General features: G+C 36.9%; 3 protein-coding genes across 5 annotated transcripts; 2 read left to right on the plus strand and 1 right to left on the minus strand.

The window, feature by feature from the left end:
• Positions 1 to 8,499: 8,499 nt before the first annotated feature.
• Positions 8,500 to 10,644, minus strand: LOC114190326 (actin T1-like protein). Of its 3 annotated transcripts, none has more exons than XM_028079158.2 (4): positions 10,361 to 10,644; positions 9,400 to 9,494; positions 8,922 to 9,000; positions 8,500 to 8,798 (listed from the first exon to the last, which is right to left on the minus strand). In XM_028079158.2, exons 1-4 carry the CDS (start codon positions 10,510 to 10,512, stop codon positions 8,666 to 8,668), a joined length of 459 nt encoding a protein of 152 aa, XP_027934959.1. In that variant the 5' UTR covers positions 10,513 to 10,644; the 3' UTR covers positions 8,500 to 8,665. The 3 variants fall into 3 exon arrangements, with proteins under 3 accessions (XP_027934959.1, XP_027934960.1, XP_027934962.1); XM_028079159.2 differs by lacking the exon at positions 10,361 to 10,644 and adding an exon at positions 9,594 to 10,350; XM_028079161.2 differs by lacking the exon at positions 9,400 to 9,494 and having other exon boundaries at positions 10,361 to 10,630.
• Positions 10,645 to 14,676: 4,032 nt separating this feature from the next.
• LOC146884602 (uncharacterized) lies at positions 14,677 to 15,297 on the plus strand. The gene has a single exon (XM_085675936.1). It carries the CDS (start codon positions 14,677 to 14,679, stop codon positions 15,295 to 15,297), a length of 621 nt encoding a protein of 206 aa, XP_085532062.1.
• Positions 15,298 to 15,487: 190 nt separating this feature from the next.
• On the plus strand, positions 15,488 to 17,861 carry LOC146884603 (uncharacterized). The gene is made up of 6 exons (XM_085675937.1): positions 15,488 to 15,500; positions 15,596 to 15,786; positions 16,185 to 16,444; positions 16,520 to 16,758; positions 16,809 to 16,873; positions 17,460 to 17,861. Exons 1-6 carry the CDS (start codon positions 15,488 to 15,490, stop codon positions 17,859 to 17,861), a joined length of 1,170 nt encoding a protein of 389 aa, XP_085532063.1.
• Positions 17,862 to 18,507: the final 646 nt, after the last annotated feature.

Raw genomic sequence — 18,507 nt, forward strand, 5'->3', positions numbered from 1 at the left:
AGTCATTGACAATGCAAAATTGGAAGATAATGGCGAAAAATTATCCCTTTCAGGCCATGGACTAATCAATTTCAGAAACCATTTTTAATAAGGATATAACTAAAAATATTCAGGATTCTTTGAAGCAGAAGTGTAAAAGGACAATGAATATTTTGCACACACTCTTACAATCCTCAACAAGCTGAGTCAATTATGCAAATATGGATGATGTTTAAGTAATTAACAAGATTTTGAGATCCATGACACTTAAGGTTAATTACGTGGTGTGTTCTACTAAGGAATCAAAAGATTTGGATGCACTTACTTACTATAGATGAATTACAAAACAGTCTTCTCGTCTATGACCAACGAATGATATCTTGTGAAATAGAAGAGCAAGCTTTGAAGGTTACCTCTGATGAATCTTCAAGAGGATGAAGACAAGGTCATAGTAGAATTCGAGGACAAGGAAGAAAGGGAGGTAGACGTAGTTTTGATAAATCTGTCATTGAGTGTTACAATTTCTACAAACTTGGACACTTTCAATATGAATGCCAAGTGAAGGAAACAAATTTGGTAAGTTATGTTACGGTGATGAAGAAATGTTGTTGATGGCATATGTTACCAAGGAAAAATTGAGGTTTCTAGACTCTGGATGCAACAATCTCATGTGTGGTAATCGAGAGTCTTTTGTTCATCTTGATGAAAGGCTAAGGACAATGGTGACGTCACCAGTGCAGAAAAGCAAAACGATAGCGGTTAATTTTAACTTTTGACTTCAGGTGCACACCCGAGACATATACTGCCGAGGTAAAAAGACACTATTTTATGCCTCGGTTATTAACCCAAGGCATATCTGAATCTTACGGCCTCAGTTCTAATTCAACCGAGGCATATTAATTATTAAAAAAAAATCTTTATAAAACCTACACCTCACTCACTTTCTTTTCTCTCACACGCATAGGTCCCACACCCCACACATTTTTTCTGTTTCACGTAGCACTCTCTCACCTCACTCATAAATCACACACTATTAACTTCTACACTCTTTCTCTTCTCTCTCCCGGGGCCTCACTGCACCACTATCTTTTTCTCATTCACATAACCCACCCATCACACACTACTCTTCTCTCACAATCACACACCCTCTCACAGAACCCGCACCATACACCCCACTAACCCTCACTTCACTCACTTTAATGCACCACTCACACTCTCATCTCACTGCACCCACGACCCAACACTCACACCTCACTAAAACCCAACACACACACACACACCCTCATTTCTCACACTACCCGCACCTGCATAATTCGTAGAAACGGTGCATAAGTAAAAAATTATACAAACTCAATCTCCATCAAACTACAAACCCAATTTCTACCATATATCTTAATAATCTTAAATCCAAGATTGAAAATATAAGAACACAAACAATGCAGAAAATTAAATCAAGACGAATCCAAAAACAACCCAAAACATAAAAATAAACATACAAAGGAACGAGATTAAACAAAGGCAATGCTAGCGGTAGCGACATCGGAACAACCTCCTCGACGGTGCGGTGTAGCGGCAGTGCAGGCGGACGTTGGTGATGGTTGCTCGAAGATGCAGCGGCTCCTCGACGATGCAGTGGTAGTGCAGCGGCCCCTCGACGGTGCAGGTGGAACGAACGCCGCAACGAAATAGCGATGATGGTTGGTCGAAGAAGAAGAAGATGTAGTCACGCCGGAAACCTCCTTGACGGTGCAGTGGCGATGCAGGCGATACGAAGGGCTGGCACGCAGTGGAAGAGTGGACCTGGTGTGCAGCGATCGAAGAAGAAGAAGTGCAGAATGTGTGCTGCTGCGGTGTGAAAAGATTTGGGTTTTTTTAACCCTATGAAACGATATTGCCTCGGATAATTCGAAACCGAGGCATATTGGCTTGCTCATATGCCTCTGTTGGTAGGAGGACCGATACATAAGTCATCTACTGCCTCGGTTATAAAATAACCGAGACATAAATGTAAAAATTTTCAAATTCTGGAAAAGCGGGAATTGTCATAATTTTTTAAGCTATATGCCTCGGTTAAAATAGCAACCAAGACATAAAAGTTGACTTTAATTACAAAAATGTCACCACATGTTTATATACAGCGGGTGCACAAGAACTGAGACATATACTACGTTGTAAAAATTCTTAAATGCACTAGTGTGTTGAAAGACAATTCAAGCATGAATGTGATGGGAAAAGCAGCGTTCAAATGTTAATAAATGGAATTACACTAATCCTTACCAACTTGTTTTATATTCCAGAAATAAGAAACAATTTATCATGCATTGGTCAGCTAGTTCGGAAAGGGCTTGAGATTCTTATATATAACAATGAACATGCAAAATTTATCATCTGGAAAAGGGTTGCTTTTGAAGATTGCAATGTCTTCTAATCGGATGTTCAAATTATCTACAAAAACACAATCAAACGAAAGACACAACCGACTTTAACACTATAGATATGACCAGCTAAGCTTTACGATGTCTATTCACTTTTTTATTAAAAAAATTATCATAATTATTAAAATAAAAATAATAATAATATTTTTAAAAATATATATGTACATAAAAATCAACTAGGAAAACACGAGTTATGTGTGTCCATTTTTTTTATTCTAGAAAAAATTTAGTAAATTATAAAATCATTGTTACTAAACATAATTACAAAATTAAATAATTTGCATAATTTTTTATTATAAATAATTATTTGAATAGAAAAAAAATGTTAGTAAAAGAATGAAATAATAAAATAATTATTTTAATATATTTATAAAATAATTAAATTAGGATTGACGGTCATCAATGACAAAAAGAGAGTATAATTATTTTAACTTAAATTAACTACTTAAAATTGAAAGAAAGATATATACGGAAGAAGAGAACGAATCTTTTTTCTGTATAACTAGCGTAACACAGGCGCGATTCGCGCATGTGTATGCATTTTTTAAATATGCGTAATATTATATTAGTAGGTGATAATATTATAATGTTATTAAGTTAATATATATTAAAATTATATTTATTAAAAATAAAGTGAAATATATCAGAACAAATCAAAGAATAATCATTGATAAATAAAAAAGAAGAGAAGAAGTAGAGACATCTGATTTTATAAAAAGTTTATAAAAGTAACGGTCAATTTTTAAAAATTTAATAAATTATTATATTTAAAGGGTAAAATCGGCATTTTGAAAAGTGGACACAAAAAGGGGAATCCCCTTCATATATTGTTATCGATTATTTTAGTATATTTATCAAATAATTGAATTAGGGTTAACCGTCATTAAAAAGATATAAAAATTTGTAATTATTTTAATTTAAAATAACAGTTATTTAAAAGATAAAATAAAAAGAAAAATACGTATGCAGAGAGTAGGAATCCTTTTTATATATAAACTAGCATACATACAGTCGCTATCGCATATGTGTATACGCATTTTTTAGATATCAATGATAGTATCTTAATATTATTAAGTTAATATATAAAATAAATTTATATTTATTAAAAATAAAGTGAAATGTTAAAAATAAAGTAAAATGAATAGAAAAATTAATTGTTGATAAATAAAAATAAAAGAAAAAAAGAAAAACAATTTTATAGAAAATAAGTAAAAATAATCATTAATTTTAAAAAAATTAATAAATAATTATATTGTAAAAGGTAAAATTGGTATTATGAAATGTGGACACAAGAAGGGAATCCTCTTTATATATTGTTATAGATAAACAAGCAGAATATCATACTTGAGTTGAGTCTATGTATTTTTTAAATATTTATTATATTACATTAGATGATAATATTGTAATATTTTTAAGTTAATATACAAAATAATTTTTTATTTATTAAGAATAAAATAAAATAGATGGAGTAATGAAGAGAAAATAATTATCGATGAGTGAAAAATAATAATTATTTTTATAGTTTTATAGAAAACATATAAAAATAACCATTAGTTTTTAAAAAATAATAAATAATTATATTATAAATAATTCAAAGGAAATGATCTTTTTGTATATATTTATAGGTTATAGATATATAATTATAGATTATAAAATAAATAACTATAATTTTACATAGATAATTTTTTATTATAAATAATTAATTTAAATTAAAAAACTAATTGCAAAATTTAAATAATAAAATAATATAATAAAATTAAAATTAAAAAAATTATATACACTAAAAACGGAGCTACAAAGCAGTTATCGAGATTATATTGATGTGTGTGTGAAAATTGTAAGGCCCTATTTCTTTTCTGCCCTAAAGTTAGTGGGCTGCCCTACAGTTTTGGGCCTAAAGGGCTGGCCTAGTAAATAAAGTCCCTTTTCAGCTGACCTAGGTCACATTCTTCACTCTTTCACAGAACTTTGAGTCGCAGTCGTCAACCCCCTCTGCTAGGGTTCCGCCCCCGCTGTTACGTGAGCCAGGAAGTTCCGTTACTCCATGTAAGTGACTTTCGAGTTCGTGCTAGTTCCCTTTTGTAACTTTTCGTGATCTGTTGTAAGAGCCCTGGCTAACCCACCTGTCTGGTTCTGTTCCACTCTCACCGCAGCCCTGTAGTGCATCCTTGGAGCTGCCGTGCTCGTGGTCACGTAGTAGAGGTCTTCGCTAAGTTTTTCCAGGTACGGGAAGTTAGAATCCTTAGTTCCCAATCGTTTTGGTCAGTGTTTGCGTTGGTTGCTGCTTGTATGGTTTAATCTTTCGATTTGATGCGTGAGAACACTCTGTATGCTTGATTTTGGGTTGAAAAAATATGGCTGTGCAGTGAAGAACAGTGGCGAGACCTGTTAATCTCGCCCAGGCGAGTCAGTCTCGCCTAAGCGAGATGAAATAGGGGGCTCGCCTAGAGCTCCTGCGCGAAAAGTCGCCCAGGTGGCTCGCTCAACTTTTGAGCGAGCAGGCAACTCGCCCAGGCGAGAGGAATCTCGCTTAAGCGAGATCCCGCGTTGCTCATGCTTCTGCTCTTGTGCCCTCGCCTAGGCGAGGGGGAGGCTCGCCTGAGCGAGACCCCTCAGCCTGAGCGAGGTGCTGGGCGAGACGGTGCTGTGATTTGGATGTTTGATGGTTCCCGAGGAATCTATCTTGGTTGAGTATGATTGTGTGATGATGGATATGTATATAATAGAATATTCTGCATGTTTGGCATGAGTTATGAACGACGTATGACGGGTTGGGTATGACACTGACATGTGAAATGAATGAATGGATTGGAACTAAAGGAATATGTGATTAATATGAGATGAGACCCTAGATTCATGGGGTGGTGATGATCCGAGGTATGGATTCGAAATCTGACGCGTATGAGGAATTAATCTCAGGGGTTGGTATGGAAATGTAAATATGGTGTTAATATTCTCTTATTGCTGAATTATGATTGTTAGTCCGTGTCAGCGTGTAAATTCCTTGGGGTCTCTAGGTGAGACCTCTAGGGTCGCGCTTCAGTGGTCGGGACGTAATTCCATGGCCCCTGTTAGTGGGTGCCCATGGTGGTGCCCCATATGTATAACTAGGTAAGGATTCAAGGTAAGGACTGCATCCTGACACTCTAAGGGGCCAGTTAGTCTCACTTAGAGCAGACTGACTCCTGTGGTGAGAGTAGCAGGAGGCCTGAAATTCATTAAGGGCTAACCTTGTGGTGAGGGAGATTTGATTCATCGTAACACTTGTAACACATAGCTCGGAGATGAGCAGCTCAGAGTCGAGCAGGGGTATTCACCACAAGTGCAAGCATCCGCTGAATCCGACCAAGTTATACGTATCCGGATGAGTCGAGTCGAGTCGTAGTGTATTGAATGAAGAGTCATAACATGTTTGGTTGTTATGTGGATATGAGAGGAGGAAAATATATTTGACTGCATGATGAATATGTTGTTGGCTCTAGCTTACCCGTTTTGTTGCATGATTGTGATGTATGTGTCTGTTCTCTCTTGCGATGATCATCAACTTGGTTGATGGGAGCAGATGGGCGAGGTTCTCATGGGCAGCAAGGGAATGGCGACTCCGCTATTTAGCCATCTGAGCTGGATCTCACACTTCTTTCTTTCGTGTTTTCTTTAGGGCTATGGCCACTGTATTCGTGGTTTTTAGATTGTAACTTTTAGTCAAACTGCTATCCTACTTTTGTTGGCATCGTGGTGTGCCTAGTTTTGTAGGGGTGATGTTGGGGACCCCAGGACTGCGTTGTTATGCTATCTTATGTGTGGCGTTCCTTTAATTGCGTTTATAAATTAAATGGGACGTTACAAAAATACTTTCATGTTAATAAGTTTCATACTTGCAACATAAAATAAGGGTTTGAGATAAAAAATTAACTAAATTTCATTGCCAATTATAAATTTCATTACTCTTATTTTTCTATTACCATATTCATTGTTTTAAGTTTTTATTTATTTATTTGTTTGTTTTTTGTTAAAAGAACTTTGTCTTTTTCTTTCGGAAGGGGTTAAAAAAAAAAGTTAAAATACTCCGTTGGTCCTCGTTTTTGTTGCAGAATCTCAATTTGGTCCTCGTATTTTTATTAGTCTCAATTAGGTCCTCATTTTTGTAAATTAGTATCAATTAGGTCCTTTCCGTTAGTAGAGAACTAACACCGTTAAGTAGGTGCCACGTGTCAACTCCTCGTTTTTTTGAATTTTTTAATTTTTTTTAATTTTTTTTTTAAGTTTTTTTTTTAATTTTTTAATTTTTTTTTTAAATTTTTTTAATTTTTTTTAAAAAAATATTTATGCCACGTGTCACTTCTGTAATGTGCCACGTGTCAATCTAATATAGTGACACGTGTCAAATTAATGTATGAATCTCAATTTGGTCCTCATATTTGTTAAATTGATTTGATTTGAGTCCCAACTTTTTTAAAAAAATTTCAATTTCGGGCAATCCAAATTTAGACCAAATTTTACTTTTATATAATGTTATGATTATTTTTATTAAAATTGATATTTTTATTAAATATTTTAATAATATTAATTATATTTAATATTAAAATTTTAAATATATTTATTTTAATTTTTTATAAAATTATTTAAAAATTTTAAATTTGAATTTATAAAATTGTTATTTTTAAGCCAACTCTAAAATATTGTTGATATTGAATATTATACAAATATTTCGAATATAAATTTATTAATTTATATATTTATAATTTTAAAATAAAAATTAAATAAAGTTTAATGTAAAATATAAATTTAAATAAATTAAATGTTGTTAAAAATATGTAATAGAAATATTACTTGTAATAAAAGTATCATCATTACATTTATAAAAAAATTAAATTTGTTCTAAATTTGGAGCATATGAAATTAAAATTATTTTAAAAAAATTTGGGACTGAAATCAAATCAAATTAACAAATATGAAGACCAAATTGAGATTCATACATTAATTTGACACGTGTCACCATATTAGATTGACACGTGGCACATTACAGAAGTGACACGTGCCATAAATATTTTTAAAAAAAATTTTAAAAAAAATTAAAAAAAAAATAAAAGTAAATAAAAAATAAATAAAAAAAATTCAAAAAAATGAGAAGCTGACACGTGACACCTACTTAGGTGTTAGTTCTCTACTAACGGAGAGGACTTAATTGATACTAATTTACAAAAATGAGGACCTAATTGAGACCAATAAAAATACGAGAACCAAATTGAGATTTTGCTACAAAAACGAAGACCAACAGAGTATTTTAACCAAAAAAAACTTAAACAAGTATATAACCCTGGTCCTAATCATTAAGTTTTTATTTTCCTCTAAACTTTCAGTTAAAATAAATTGACAAATTCATAATGTTCTTAGCTATCAAAGTTATTAACTTATCGTCCATGAAATTAAATTATACTTAAATTTTCTTAAATAAAACTGAGTATAAGTATCCAATTGTTGACAAACGATTATGTTATATACCAAAAGCATAACATCCATGCTATAAAAAAATTACTTATAAGCACTTGCAATGATAATATATATATATATATAGAAACTGTTATTTGCTACTATTTAGTATAAAAGTATTTCAATTTTAAAACGCTAATAAAACATTACAAATCGATTCCTGAACTTTTTAAAAGTGCAATTTAACTCAAAACCAAGTTTGCACAATTGAATCTCAAATCATCTGCAAGAGATTCAAAAAATGAATCAGTTGTTCCAATGGCTTTTTCTTCTAAAAGAATTTATCCAGTAACTTGAAAAGCTGTGGAAATCATTCTTTCACGTCCAAAAACCCTGTTTCACACTAGATAGTAATATTCGATTGAATTTGATCTGTAATCTGTTTTGATTTTATCTAGATACCAGATCTATTCTTCATTGATAGATAAATAGACCTGAAAAGAGTGTAATCACTTATCAGACACAATTGAGACCAAAAGACAAGTAAAATATTTAAGACTAAAATAACTTATCGCCACTGTCACCATAAGGAGTCAGATTATTTTCTTTATGACCCAACAATCCATAAGTTTTAGAAAATGCAGAAGATGTCCCCTTGGTGTTAATAGCATCTCACCCTTCAACTTGTTTACTTGTTTACAGAAGTAAATTATGCAGAACTCCTCAGATAATAATCATGTAGTTATTAAGAAAGAGGACTGAACACAATAAAAGTGAAGTCGTGAGAGAAAAACATTTGAGTGGGGGAGGGGGCATCAATTTTATCCAGGTTTGCAAGCAAAATAAAGATAGGGAAAAGTCTCTAAGAAATAAAACAGGAGGGGCCTAAGGAAAGTAAACAGGCCAGTTGTAGTAGTAATGGTCTCGGTGTTCCTTATCCCAAGTCTTGTTCCACTGCATCAACACAATTTTTTTAACAGATAATTAGCTCCTCGCATTAAATAAAGCACAAAGTAAACAAAAGTATCAGCTCTGCTCAGCTAAAGCTCTCAAGAAAAATTCGGTAAACTAGCATACCAAGAACTCATAAGGCTGATTCTTCTTCCTTGCCTGTTTCCAGTGATATTGCTCGAATAAAACTGCTTTATCATGCCAGCTGCACATTAAACGATCTTAGACTAAGTAATTTAAATGAATTGATGCCCAAAAAAAAGCTTCAAAAGATTAAATCATAAATAGTTAAAGAAGAGATATGGTGCATGCAGAATGTCAATTCTACTCAACTATCATAATCAGGATTTGGGGGGAAATCCCGGGAAGAAAACCAAGTCGACCTTAAAGCAAACAATAGCTATGCTTCAATATCCCACAAATGCGTACATAAATAGATGAGTCTCTTTTATCTTGTTCACTTTTTCTTGAAAGTCTAGGAGGAGAATAGAATATATTCCAGTTGTCTATTTTCACCATTTAACTCGTCTTTGTATGAGATATGAAAATGAAATTCTTTCTCCATGGCTGTATTCAAACCTAGAATAAAGAACTCCCTCCATACCTCTGTCAAAGTCATCAGGTTTAGATTGGAATGGCAGAAGAGAGAAAAATGAATCATGTAGGACAGTGAGCCTTTTCCCTCCCCCGTTGTTTATACTAGCATTTGTGATATTGAAGAAAAGAATGAGACAGAAAGATGGTATTGGAGTAGACAAAGAGCACCAAGGTGACAATCATATAGAAAAATCCAAATACCTCAGGGTACAAGTGTAGGAGCCAACTGCATCATAAAAACATACAACTAAAACAAACATGAAAAACCTAAATTTCTCCATAGAAGAAAATTTAAAATTAGCTTATCTACAAGCTAAAATTAGTTTATGCACATGTTAATTCGTAGAAACATTATATAGTTTCTCTAAAATTTATCCTTAACTTATGCATAAGCTAATTTTAGTTTAAGAATAAGTCGCTTTGATTCTTTTTTCTTATATTTTTCTTTAGAATTGCTTATGGTGAAGTTCATCCAAATAAACCCAAATCACTTCAAATTATTGGGCGTAAATCACATAAATTGTGAAGGGACTATAAAACTCCTTAATTGCTTCTTTTGCATATGATTAAACAATGCACCCAAGATACATTGAGCTGAATTCCAAACCTATCAACAGCCAAATCTCGCATCAACCTTACTCTATCAAAGTAACAACTATCCAATCGTCATTGTAGTTCCAAATATCTCACAACAAGCTAATTGAATACTAAGGGTCTTATTTGGAATAACGGTAAGAAATCAATTATTTCAATAATCAATAACATATATAATAAAATATAACTTTAACTGATTACAGTCACACTATAGAGTATTGACTGTGGTATGAAGAATAATCCCTAGCAAAACAATTCAGTAAACAAAAAAGATAAACAAAGCATTACTTAAACATAGGTTCAATTCAATCGATACTCAAAATTTGAGATAATAAAGAAGAACAAAAAAAGAGTAGAGGGGAAGAAAATGGTACTTGAACTGATTAGATAGTGTCCACATATAGGGATTGACGTAGGTGAGAACAGAGAAGACAGCGGACCCGATCCAAATGTTGACAAACCGATCCGGGTCCGAATGGGGCACGCCCGGGTCACCACGATAAGCGTTTCCGAAATACTTCTCCATTCTTCTTCTCTCCTTTCTCTGCTTTGCTTCTCTCTGTAAGAGCTCTACTCTTATCCTCTTCTCTCAATGTAAACCACTCTCATTCATACATAAATTTGCTCACGACGACGTTTAGTGTTTCGCTGTGATATTAGTGCAACAATTTCTTTTTTGGGCTTGTCTTTGTAAACTGGACCCAACTCTGTAAGACAGACACGGGTTCAAAAAAACTATAAAATTAATCTAAAAGCATAATCACAATTTGAAATATTTATCATTTTACACTCTATATATATATATATATATATATATATATATATATATATATATATATATATTAATATATATATATATATATATATATATATATATATATATATTCACACACACATACATTAGCATATATTATTTTAATTATATTTTATGAGTTATAATAGTATAAATTTATGTTTTATTTTATTTTTGTACAATTAGTGATGAAAAAAAATATTTTTCGTTGAAGTGAGTTCGCATTTTTATTACATAAAAAAATATATAATTTAATTATTATTACATTATTTAACTATTTTGAAATAAAATAATTTATTTAATTAGGTATAAAATGATTTATTCATAATTAATTAATTTATTTTTAAATAAATTAATTTATTTTATATATAAAATGTAGACATTATAAAACATCACGGACACAATAAAAAATACTTATAAAATTATAAATTTATTTATTTTTAGAATTATTTTTCTATAACAAATATTTTATAATTTAATAATATTTTTTATTTTTGTAAGGTCCACTAATTTTATTTGTAAATTTTCTGCCCTAAATTCAAAAGGCTGCCCCATATCTATTGGACCTAGGGTAGGCTCATAGGAAGTCCAAGTCCCTAAACCAGCCTAATACTCTCAATCTCATCTCATCTTCAGAAAACATCCGTTCTCACGCTCTCCTTGCTTCTCAACAGAAAACTCTGCTAGGGTTTGGTCCTTTTTTGGTCAAGCTAGCTCTAAGCTCAGCTCTACGTAAGTTAACTCTCAGCTCATACTAGTTCCTTTCTAAGTCTCCTTTTCGTATTTTTTCCGTTAGAGGTCCTCTCTGGTAACCTCGTTCCTTTCTGTATCGCTGTTCCAGTTCATAAATCTGCTCTTGGAGCTACTAGGTTCGTTGGCTTAAGGGTCGAAGTCTGATATTAGCCCCTTTCCAGGTAAGGGAAGCTACAGTTTCGAATTTTAAATTATTTTTGGCCTATTTTTGAGTCTGCTTGGTGTTTGTATGGACTGTATGTTGCTGTGAACATGTGGGATGCCTTGTGTTATTATTTGGATATGAAAATGTGGCTGTGCAGGGAGAACAGTGGCGAGATCTGATACTCTCGCCCAAGCGAGCCTGTCTCGCCTAAGCGAGACTTGTAGAAGCAGGCTAGGTTCGTACTCGAGCTCTCCCTCAGGCGAAGAGCTCTCGTTTGAGCGAGGTGACATCTCACTCAGGCGAGAGGGGCTTACCTAAGCGAGAACGCGTGGGAGCCTAGCTTGTCACTGCACTTTTAGTCCAGGCGAGGAACCTCACCTTTGGGCGAGGGGTGGTCTCGCTCAGGCGTGATGGCCTCGCCTAAGCGAGCGTGCGAAAAACCTCTCACGGCCTCGGTTGCGATCTCGCCTAAGCAAGAGTTTGCAGCTTGAGCGAGAGGACTCCTCTCGCCTGAGCGAGGGCTTTTGGCTTGAGCGAGATCTATGCATGCCACATTGTTTCTTCGTTTGGTTGTTATGGATGGTTTTGGATTGATTGATTTACTCTATTTAAAGTACGAGGCTTGTGAATTTGCATGGAATATATATGGTTATGAATTGAATTAATGGGATGGTGTGATCTTGGCATGTAAAACAAATGAGATGGTCGGTAATTAAAGTGGCATGGTATTGGTATGAGATACGATTCTATATTAATGGATGAAACATGATGTTGGCGTGTTTAGGGCGTAATTCCATAAGTCTCTAGGTGAGATCTCATGGTGGTGCCTCAGTGGTCGGGACGTAATTCCATGACCCCTGTTAGTGAGAGTTCATGGTGGTGTCCCATCTATATAATTTAGTAAGGTTCAAGGTAAGATTGCATCCTGACACTCTAAAGAGTCAATTAGTCTCACATGGAGCGTACTGACTCTAGTGGTGAGAGTAGTTGGAGGCTTGAAACTCATTAAGGGCTAACCTTGTGTGTGGAGGTTAAGACATTGTAACACTTAGCTCAGGGGAGAGCAGCTCGGTAGAGCAGGGAATGTCCACCACAAGTGTAAGCATCTGTTGAATCCGACTGATTATATGTATCCAAATGAGTCGTGTTTGAGTCTTAGTGTATTGTTTACAAGTCATAACATGTTTGGTTGGCTTATGCATATTGGACTGTGAAATTGCATGTAATGTTATGATCAATTGTTTTCTACTCTAGCTTACCATTTTGCTTGTTTGATTGCTTTGTGTGTGGTCTTTCTCCTTTTACGATGATCATCAATTTATTGATGTGAGCAGATGCGAGAGGTATTCGAGGTCAACAGGGAAGGGATGATTCCGCTGCTTAGCTCCTTTGGGATGGTCTCCGTTTCTCCGAGTTTTATTTAGGGCCATGGGCCATGTATTACCTTGTTTTTTAGTATTAAGCGTTTATTGTAAATTCTTGCAATTGGTTTTGTATTGGCATCTTTGTGTGCCTCGGTTTCCTCTGAGTACTTTTGGATAATTATGTGGAGTGATGTCATACTCTGAATTTTCGCTCATTATATTATATTGTGTGACATTTTCATTTAATTGAGTTTAATTATTAAATGGGGTGTTACATTTATGGTATCAAAGTGGTCATTCCTTAGGTCTGTGGACTTGGGTGTCCGTTTAACGGTCATTCCTCGTAGGACTTCGCAATCCTCTCAAGGCGATATACCCGATATCACCAGGGCAATAGAGGTGATGATGGCTGCTATGACCCAATAGAGTACAACTATGATGCAGCAGCACGAAGCATCAATGCAGCGACAGACAGCGTCGCTTGAACAACAACAGTTTCTAATGCAGCAGATGGAGGCTGCTAGGGTGGCTGTTGAGGACACCCACAGACAGCATATGGAAGCCCTCTACCAATTGGAGGAGAACATGGTGGTTGCCCCTGTCTTTGGTCTTGAGCCATGACCTCCAGTCAAGGAGTGAAGCTTGAAAGATTTCCTGAAGCATCACCCAGTAAAGTTCAACGATAAGACAAGTCCAGATGTCGTTGACTAGTGGCTGAAGGACCTTAAGAGGATCTTTGATGCAAAAATATGCCCTGCGGAGAACATGCTATCCTTTGTTGTATACATGCTCACAGGAGAAGTGAAACATTGGTGGATCAACATGAAGTCCATAATGGAGGAAATAGAAGAACCAATGACTTGGGAGGCATTCAGGGGGAAGTTTCTCTCTGAGTACTTCCCCGACAATGTTAGATATGCCAAAGAGGTGGAGCTCCTTCAGCTAACACATGGAAGCAAGACCGTGACTGAGTATACTGAGAAGTTCAAGCACATCAACCGCTTCTACACCTTGCCACTCGATGAGGAGTGGAGATGCCGAAAATTTGAGAACGACCTTAGGGGAGATATCCGATTGATGGTAGCTCCATTGCCCATCAAGGATTTTGTTGCTCTGGTGGAGAAGGCCAGGGTGATGGAGAAAATGAAGACTGAAGTGGAAGGACAACGCCCTCAATACTAGAGGATTTGTGGGCCATTTGGGTCCAAACCGAGACATGAGGAGAGGAGGAAGCCTTATGACAAACCTCATCACCAATCTCAAGGGTCTAGGAGCTTTCATCCTCAGTTGGGCCGAGTGTAATGCTTCATGTCTGGAGGTTCTCATCTGAGGAGCGTTTGCCCACGCATGGAGGGTTATCGTAGGTACAAAAATTGTGGCAAGGAAGGCCACTTTGGCAAAGATTGTCCCTCTCTTGCTAGGGCAGTGGCACGTCCTCCAATTCAGACTCCTGCGCAAAACTAGTAGAGGAATAGAGGGAACAAGCCTCAAGCAACGAGTAGAGTTTACGCCATAACAAGAGCAGAGGCTGCAGGCTCATGTAATCTTGTTATGGGTCATTGCATGATTGTTGGTGAATCCTTGTGTGTGCTGTATGATTCATGAGCGACACACTCTTTTGTGTCAGACGCATGTATGAAAAGGTTGGGTCTGCCAGTGTGTAAGCTGCAGTGTGAACTTGTGGTATCTACTCCGGCATCGGGATTGGTCAGGACATCGTCTTTGTGTGCTAGGTGTCCGGTGGAGGTAGATAGACGCAGGTATAAAGTGAACCTGATATGCTTACCCCTACAAGAGTTGGAGGTGATCTTAGGGATGGATTGGCTCTCTGCCAATCACATTCTTATAGATTGTCGAGAGAAGAGGTTACTGTTTCCCGACTCAGAGGAGCTTGAGTTGGTATCGTCTCAAGGGGTTATGAAGGAGATCCAAGGAGGCGCACAGTGCTACATAATCTTCATGCATATGGGGGTAGAGAAAGAAGAGGGGACATTAATCATACCAGTGGTGCACGAGTTTGAAGATGTATTTCTGGGAGAAGTACTAGAGCTACTTCCCAGTAGAGAGGTGGAGTTCTCTATTATCCTGGTGCTAGGAACTGTTCCAGTGTCGATGGCTTCATATCGTATGGCTCCAGCAAAGTTGGTGGAACTCAAGAAGCAGATAGAGGAGTTGTTGGGGAAACAGTTCATACGACCCAATACTTCGTCTTGGGGAGCACCAGTGCTATTAGTGAAGAAGAAGGATGGGAGTTAATGTCTGTGTGTGGACTATCAACAACTAAACAAGATGACAATTAAGAATAAGTATCCCCTCCCGAGAATCGATGACTTGATGGATCAATTGCATGGGTCATCGGTGTTCTCGAAGATAAATTTGCGGTCGGGATACCATAAGATTTTAGTGAAGGTTGAGGATGTGTAGAAGACAACCTTCCGGTCCCGATATGGATACTATGAGTACGTAGTTATACCTTTTGGTATGACCAATGCTCTGGCGATGTTCATGGATTACATGAACAAGATTTTCTGATTCTTGGATAAGTTCGTCGTAGTCCTCATAGACGATATTCTTATATACTCCAGAACTCGGGAGGAGCATGCAGAACACCTGAGGTTGGTGCTTAGTGTTCTAAGAGAGAAGCGACTATACGCTAAGTTATCCAAGTGTGAATTCTGGATGGACGAAGTGCAGTTCTTGGGGCATGTGATATCCGCCCAAGGGATAGCGATGGACCCAACAAAGGTAGAGGTAGTGGTAAAGTGGGAAAGTCCTAAGTCAGCGACCGAGATAAGGAGCTTCATGGGTTTAGCTGGCTACTATAGGAGATTCATAGAAGGATTCTCCAAGATAGTGACACCTCTAACACAACTTACCCGAAAGGATCAACCCTTCACTTGGACGAATAAGTGTGAGGACAGTTTTCAAGAGCTAAAGTAGAGGTTGACGAGTGCTCCCATATTGGTTATCCCTGATGTGGGTAAACCTTTTGAGGTGTATTGTGATGCCTCTCATCTAGGGTTTGGCTGTGTGTTGATGTAGGAGAAGAAGACAGTGGCATATGTTTCGAGGCAACTCAAGGTGCATGAGAGAAACTACCCCACTCATGACCTAGAGTTAGCGTTATCGTGTTCGCCTTGAAGATCTGGAGGCATTACCTTTATGGTGCTCAGTTTCGTGTGTTCAGCGATCACAAAAGCCTCAAGTACTTGTTTGATCAGAAGGAGTTGAACATGAGGCAACGAAGGTTGATGAAATTTCTGAAGGACTATGATTTCGAACTGCTATATTATCCGGGGAAGGCAAATGTGGTAGTAGATGCCTTGAGTAGGAAGATTGTATATACTGCACACCTCATGATTAAGGAGGCGGAACTGATAGAGAAATTCAGGGATATGAAGCTGTAGGTGGAGTTGGGACCCGAGTTCATTAGATGTAGTACCCTAACTATATATAGTGACTTCTTGGACTCGATCAGGGAAAGACAATTGTTGGATGCCAGTTTGAAAAGAGTTAGAGAGCAGCTTGGGTCAGATGAGGCAAAGGATTTTGCTTTGGGTAATGATGGCATATTAAGATTTCAGGGCAGGGTGTGTGTGCCAGATGATGTTGAGGTGAAACGGTTAATCCTTGAGGAAGGGCACAATAGTCGTCTTAGACTGCATCCCGGCATGACTAAGATGTACCAAGATCTCAAGGAGACCTTTTGGTGGCAAGGTATGAAGAAGGATGTTGCATAGTTTGTAACAACCTGTTTGACATGTTAGAAGGCAAAGGTGGAGCATTAGAGACCCGATGGGATTCTACAGCCCTTGGAAATACTAGTGTGGAAGTGGGATAACATCGTTATGAATTTTGTAACCCATTTGCCACGGAAGTTTAGAGGGCATGATACCATCTGGGTCATAGTGGATTGACTCACCAAGAGTGCTCACTTCTTGGCGATGAACTTGAGGATGTCTATGGCCAAGTTGGCTCAGTTGTACATTAAGGAAATCATGAGATGATGTTTACAATAGATAAATACTTTTGTAATAGGAAAGCACAGTCAAAAATCTGTAATCTTTTATATTTTATATATATATATATATAATTCTTTGTTGATAAAAAAAATGAGGTTGCATGGAGTGTCGTCAAGCATAGTATGATAGGGATCCGCGGTTCACTTCCCGGTTTTGGCAGACCTTACAGAGCGCTCTGGGTAGTAAGCTAACCATGAGTTCAACATATCATCCCCAGACCGATGGGCAATCTGAGAGAACGATCCAGTCACTCGAGGATTTGTTCAGGACATGCGTGCTGGATCATCTAGGTGCTTGGGATGAAGTTCTACCTTTGATAGAGTTCACGTACAACAACAGTTTTCATGCGAGCATTGGCATGACGCCATATGAGGCTCTTTATGGTAGAAAGTGTAGGACCTTCTATGTTGGTATGAGGATGGGGAAGCAGTGCTTGTTAGACCTGAGTTGTTGGAGCAGACAATTGAGAAAGTGATATTGGTGAGAGACAGAATGCAGGCTTCACATAGCAGACAGAAGGCTTATGCAGACCGCAGGAGGAGACCCTTGGAATTCGCGGCTGGAGATCACGTGTTCTTGAGGGTGACCCGAACCATTGGTGTGGGAAGGGCTCTCTACTTAAGGAAGCTTTCTCCTAAGTTCCTCAGACCTTATCAGATCTTGAGGAGGATTGGGCCGGTGGCTTACGAGATAACTTTGCCTCCTCAGTTGGCAAATCTCCATCCGGTATTCTATGTATCACAGCTGAGGAAATATGTTTTCGACCCGTCTCATGTCTTGGAAGCAGAGGATGTATAAATCAGAGAGGACCTCACTATGGAGGTACCACCAGTGGGTTTGGAGGATAGCAAAGTTGAGGAACACCAAGGAAAACCAGTTAGTATGGTCCAAGTCATCTGGGATTGGAGGATAGGTGACTCTACTTGGGAGTTAGAGGAGGATATGAGGAAGTCCCATCCATATTTGTTTCTTTGGTAAGTTTCTATTTTCAAGGTCAAAAATTTTCTTGTTGGGGAGAATGTAAGGACCACTAATTTCCTTTGTAAATTTTCTGCCATAAATTCAAAAGGTTGCCCCATATTTGTTGGGCCTAGGGCAAGTCCATAGGGAGTCCAAGTCCTTAAACCAGCCTAACACTCTCAATCCCATCTCATTTTTAGAAAACATTCGTTCTCACGCTGTCCTTGCTTCTCAATAGAAAACTCTGCTAGGGTTTGGTCCTCTCTTGGTCAAGCTAGCTCTAAGCTCAGCTCTACTCACGTAAGTTAACTCTTAGCTCATACTAGTTCCTTTATAAGTCTCCTTTTCGTATTTTTTCCACATAAGGTCCTCTGTGGTAACCTCGTTCCTTTCTATACCGTTGTTCCAATTCATAAATCTGCTCTTGGAGCTACTGGTTCGTTGGCTTAAAGGTCAAAGTTTGATATTAGCCCCTTTCTAGGTA

This window comes from Vigna unguiculata, chromosome 7 (genome assembly GCF_037176805.1).
Source record: "Vigna unguiculata cultivar grain cowpea cultivar isolate G323 ecotype 2 chromosome 7, ASM3717680v1, whole genome shotgun sequence".
NCBI classification, from domain to species: Eukaryota; Viridiplantae; Streptophyta; class Magnoliopsida; order Fabales; family Fabaceae; genus Vigna; species Vigna unguiculata.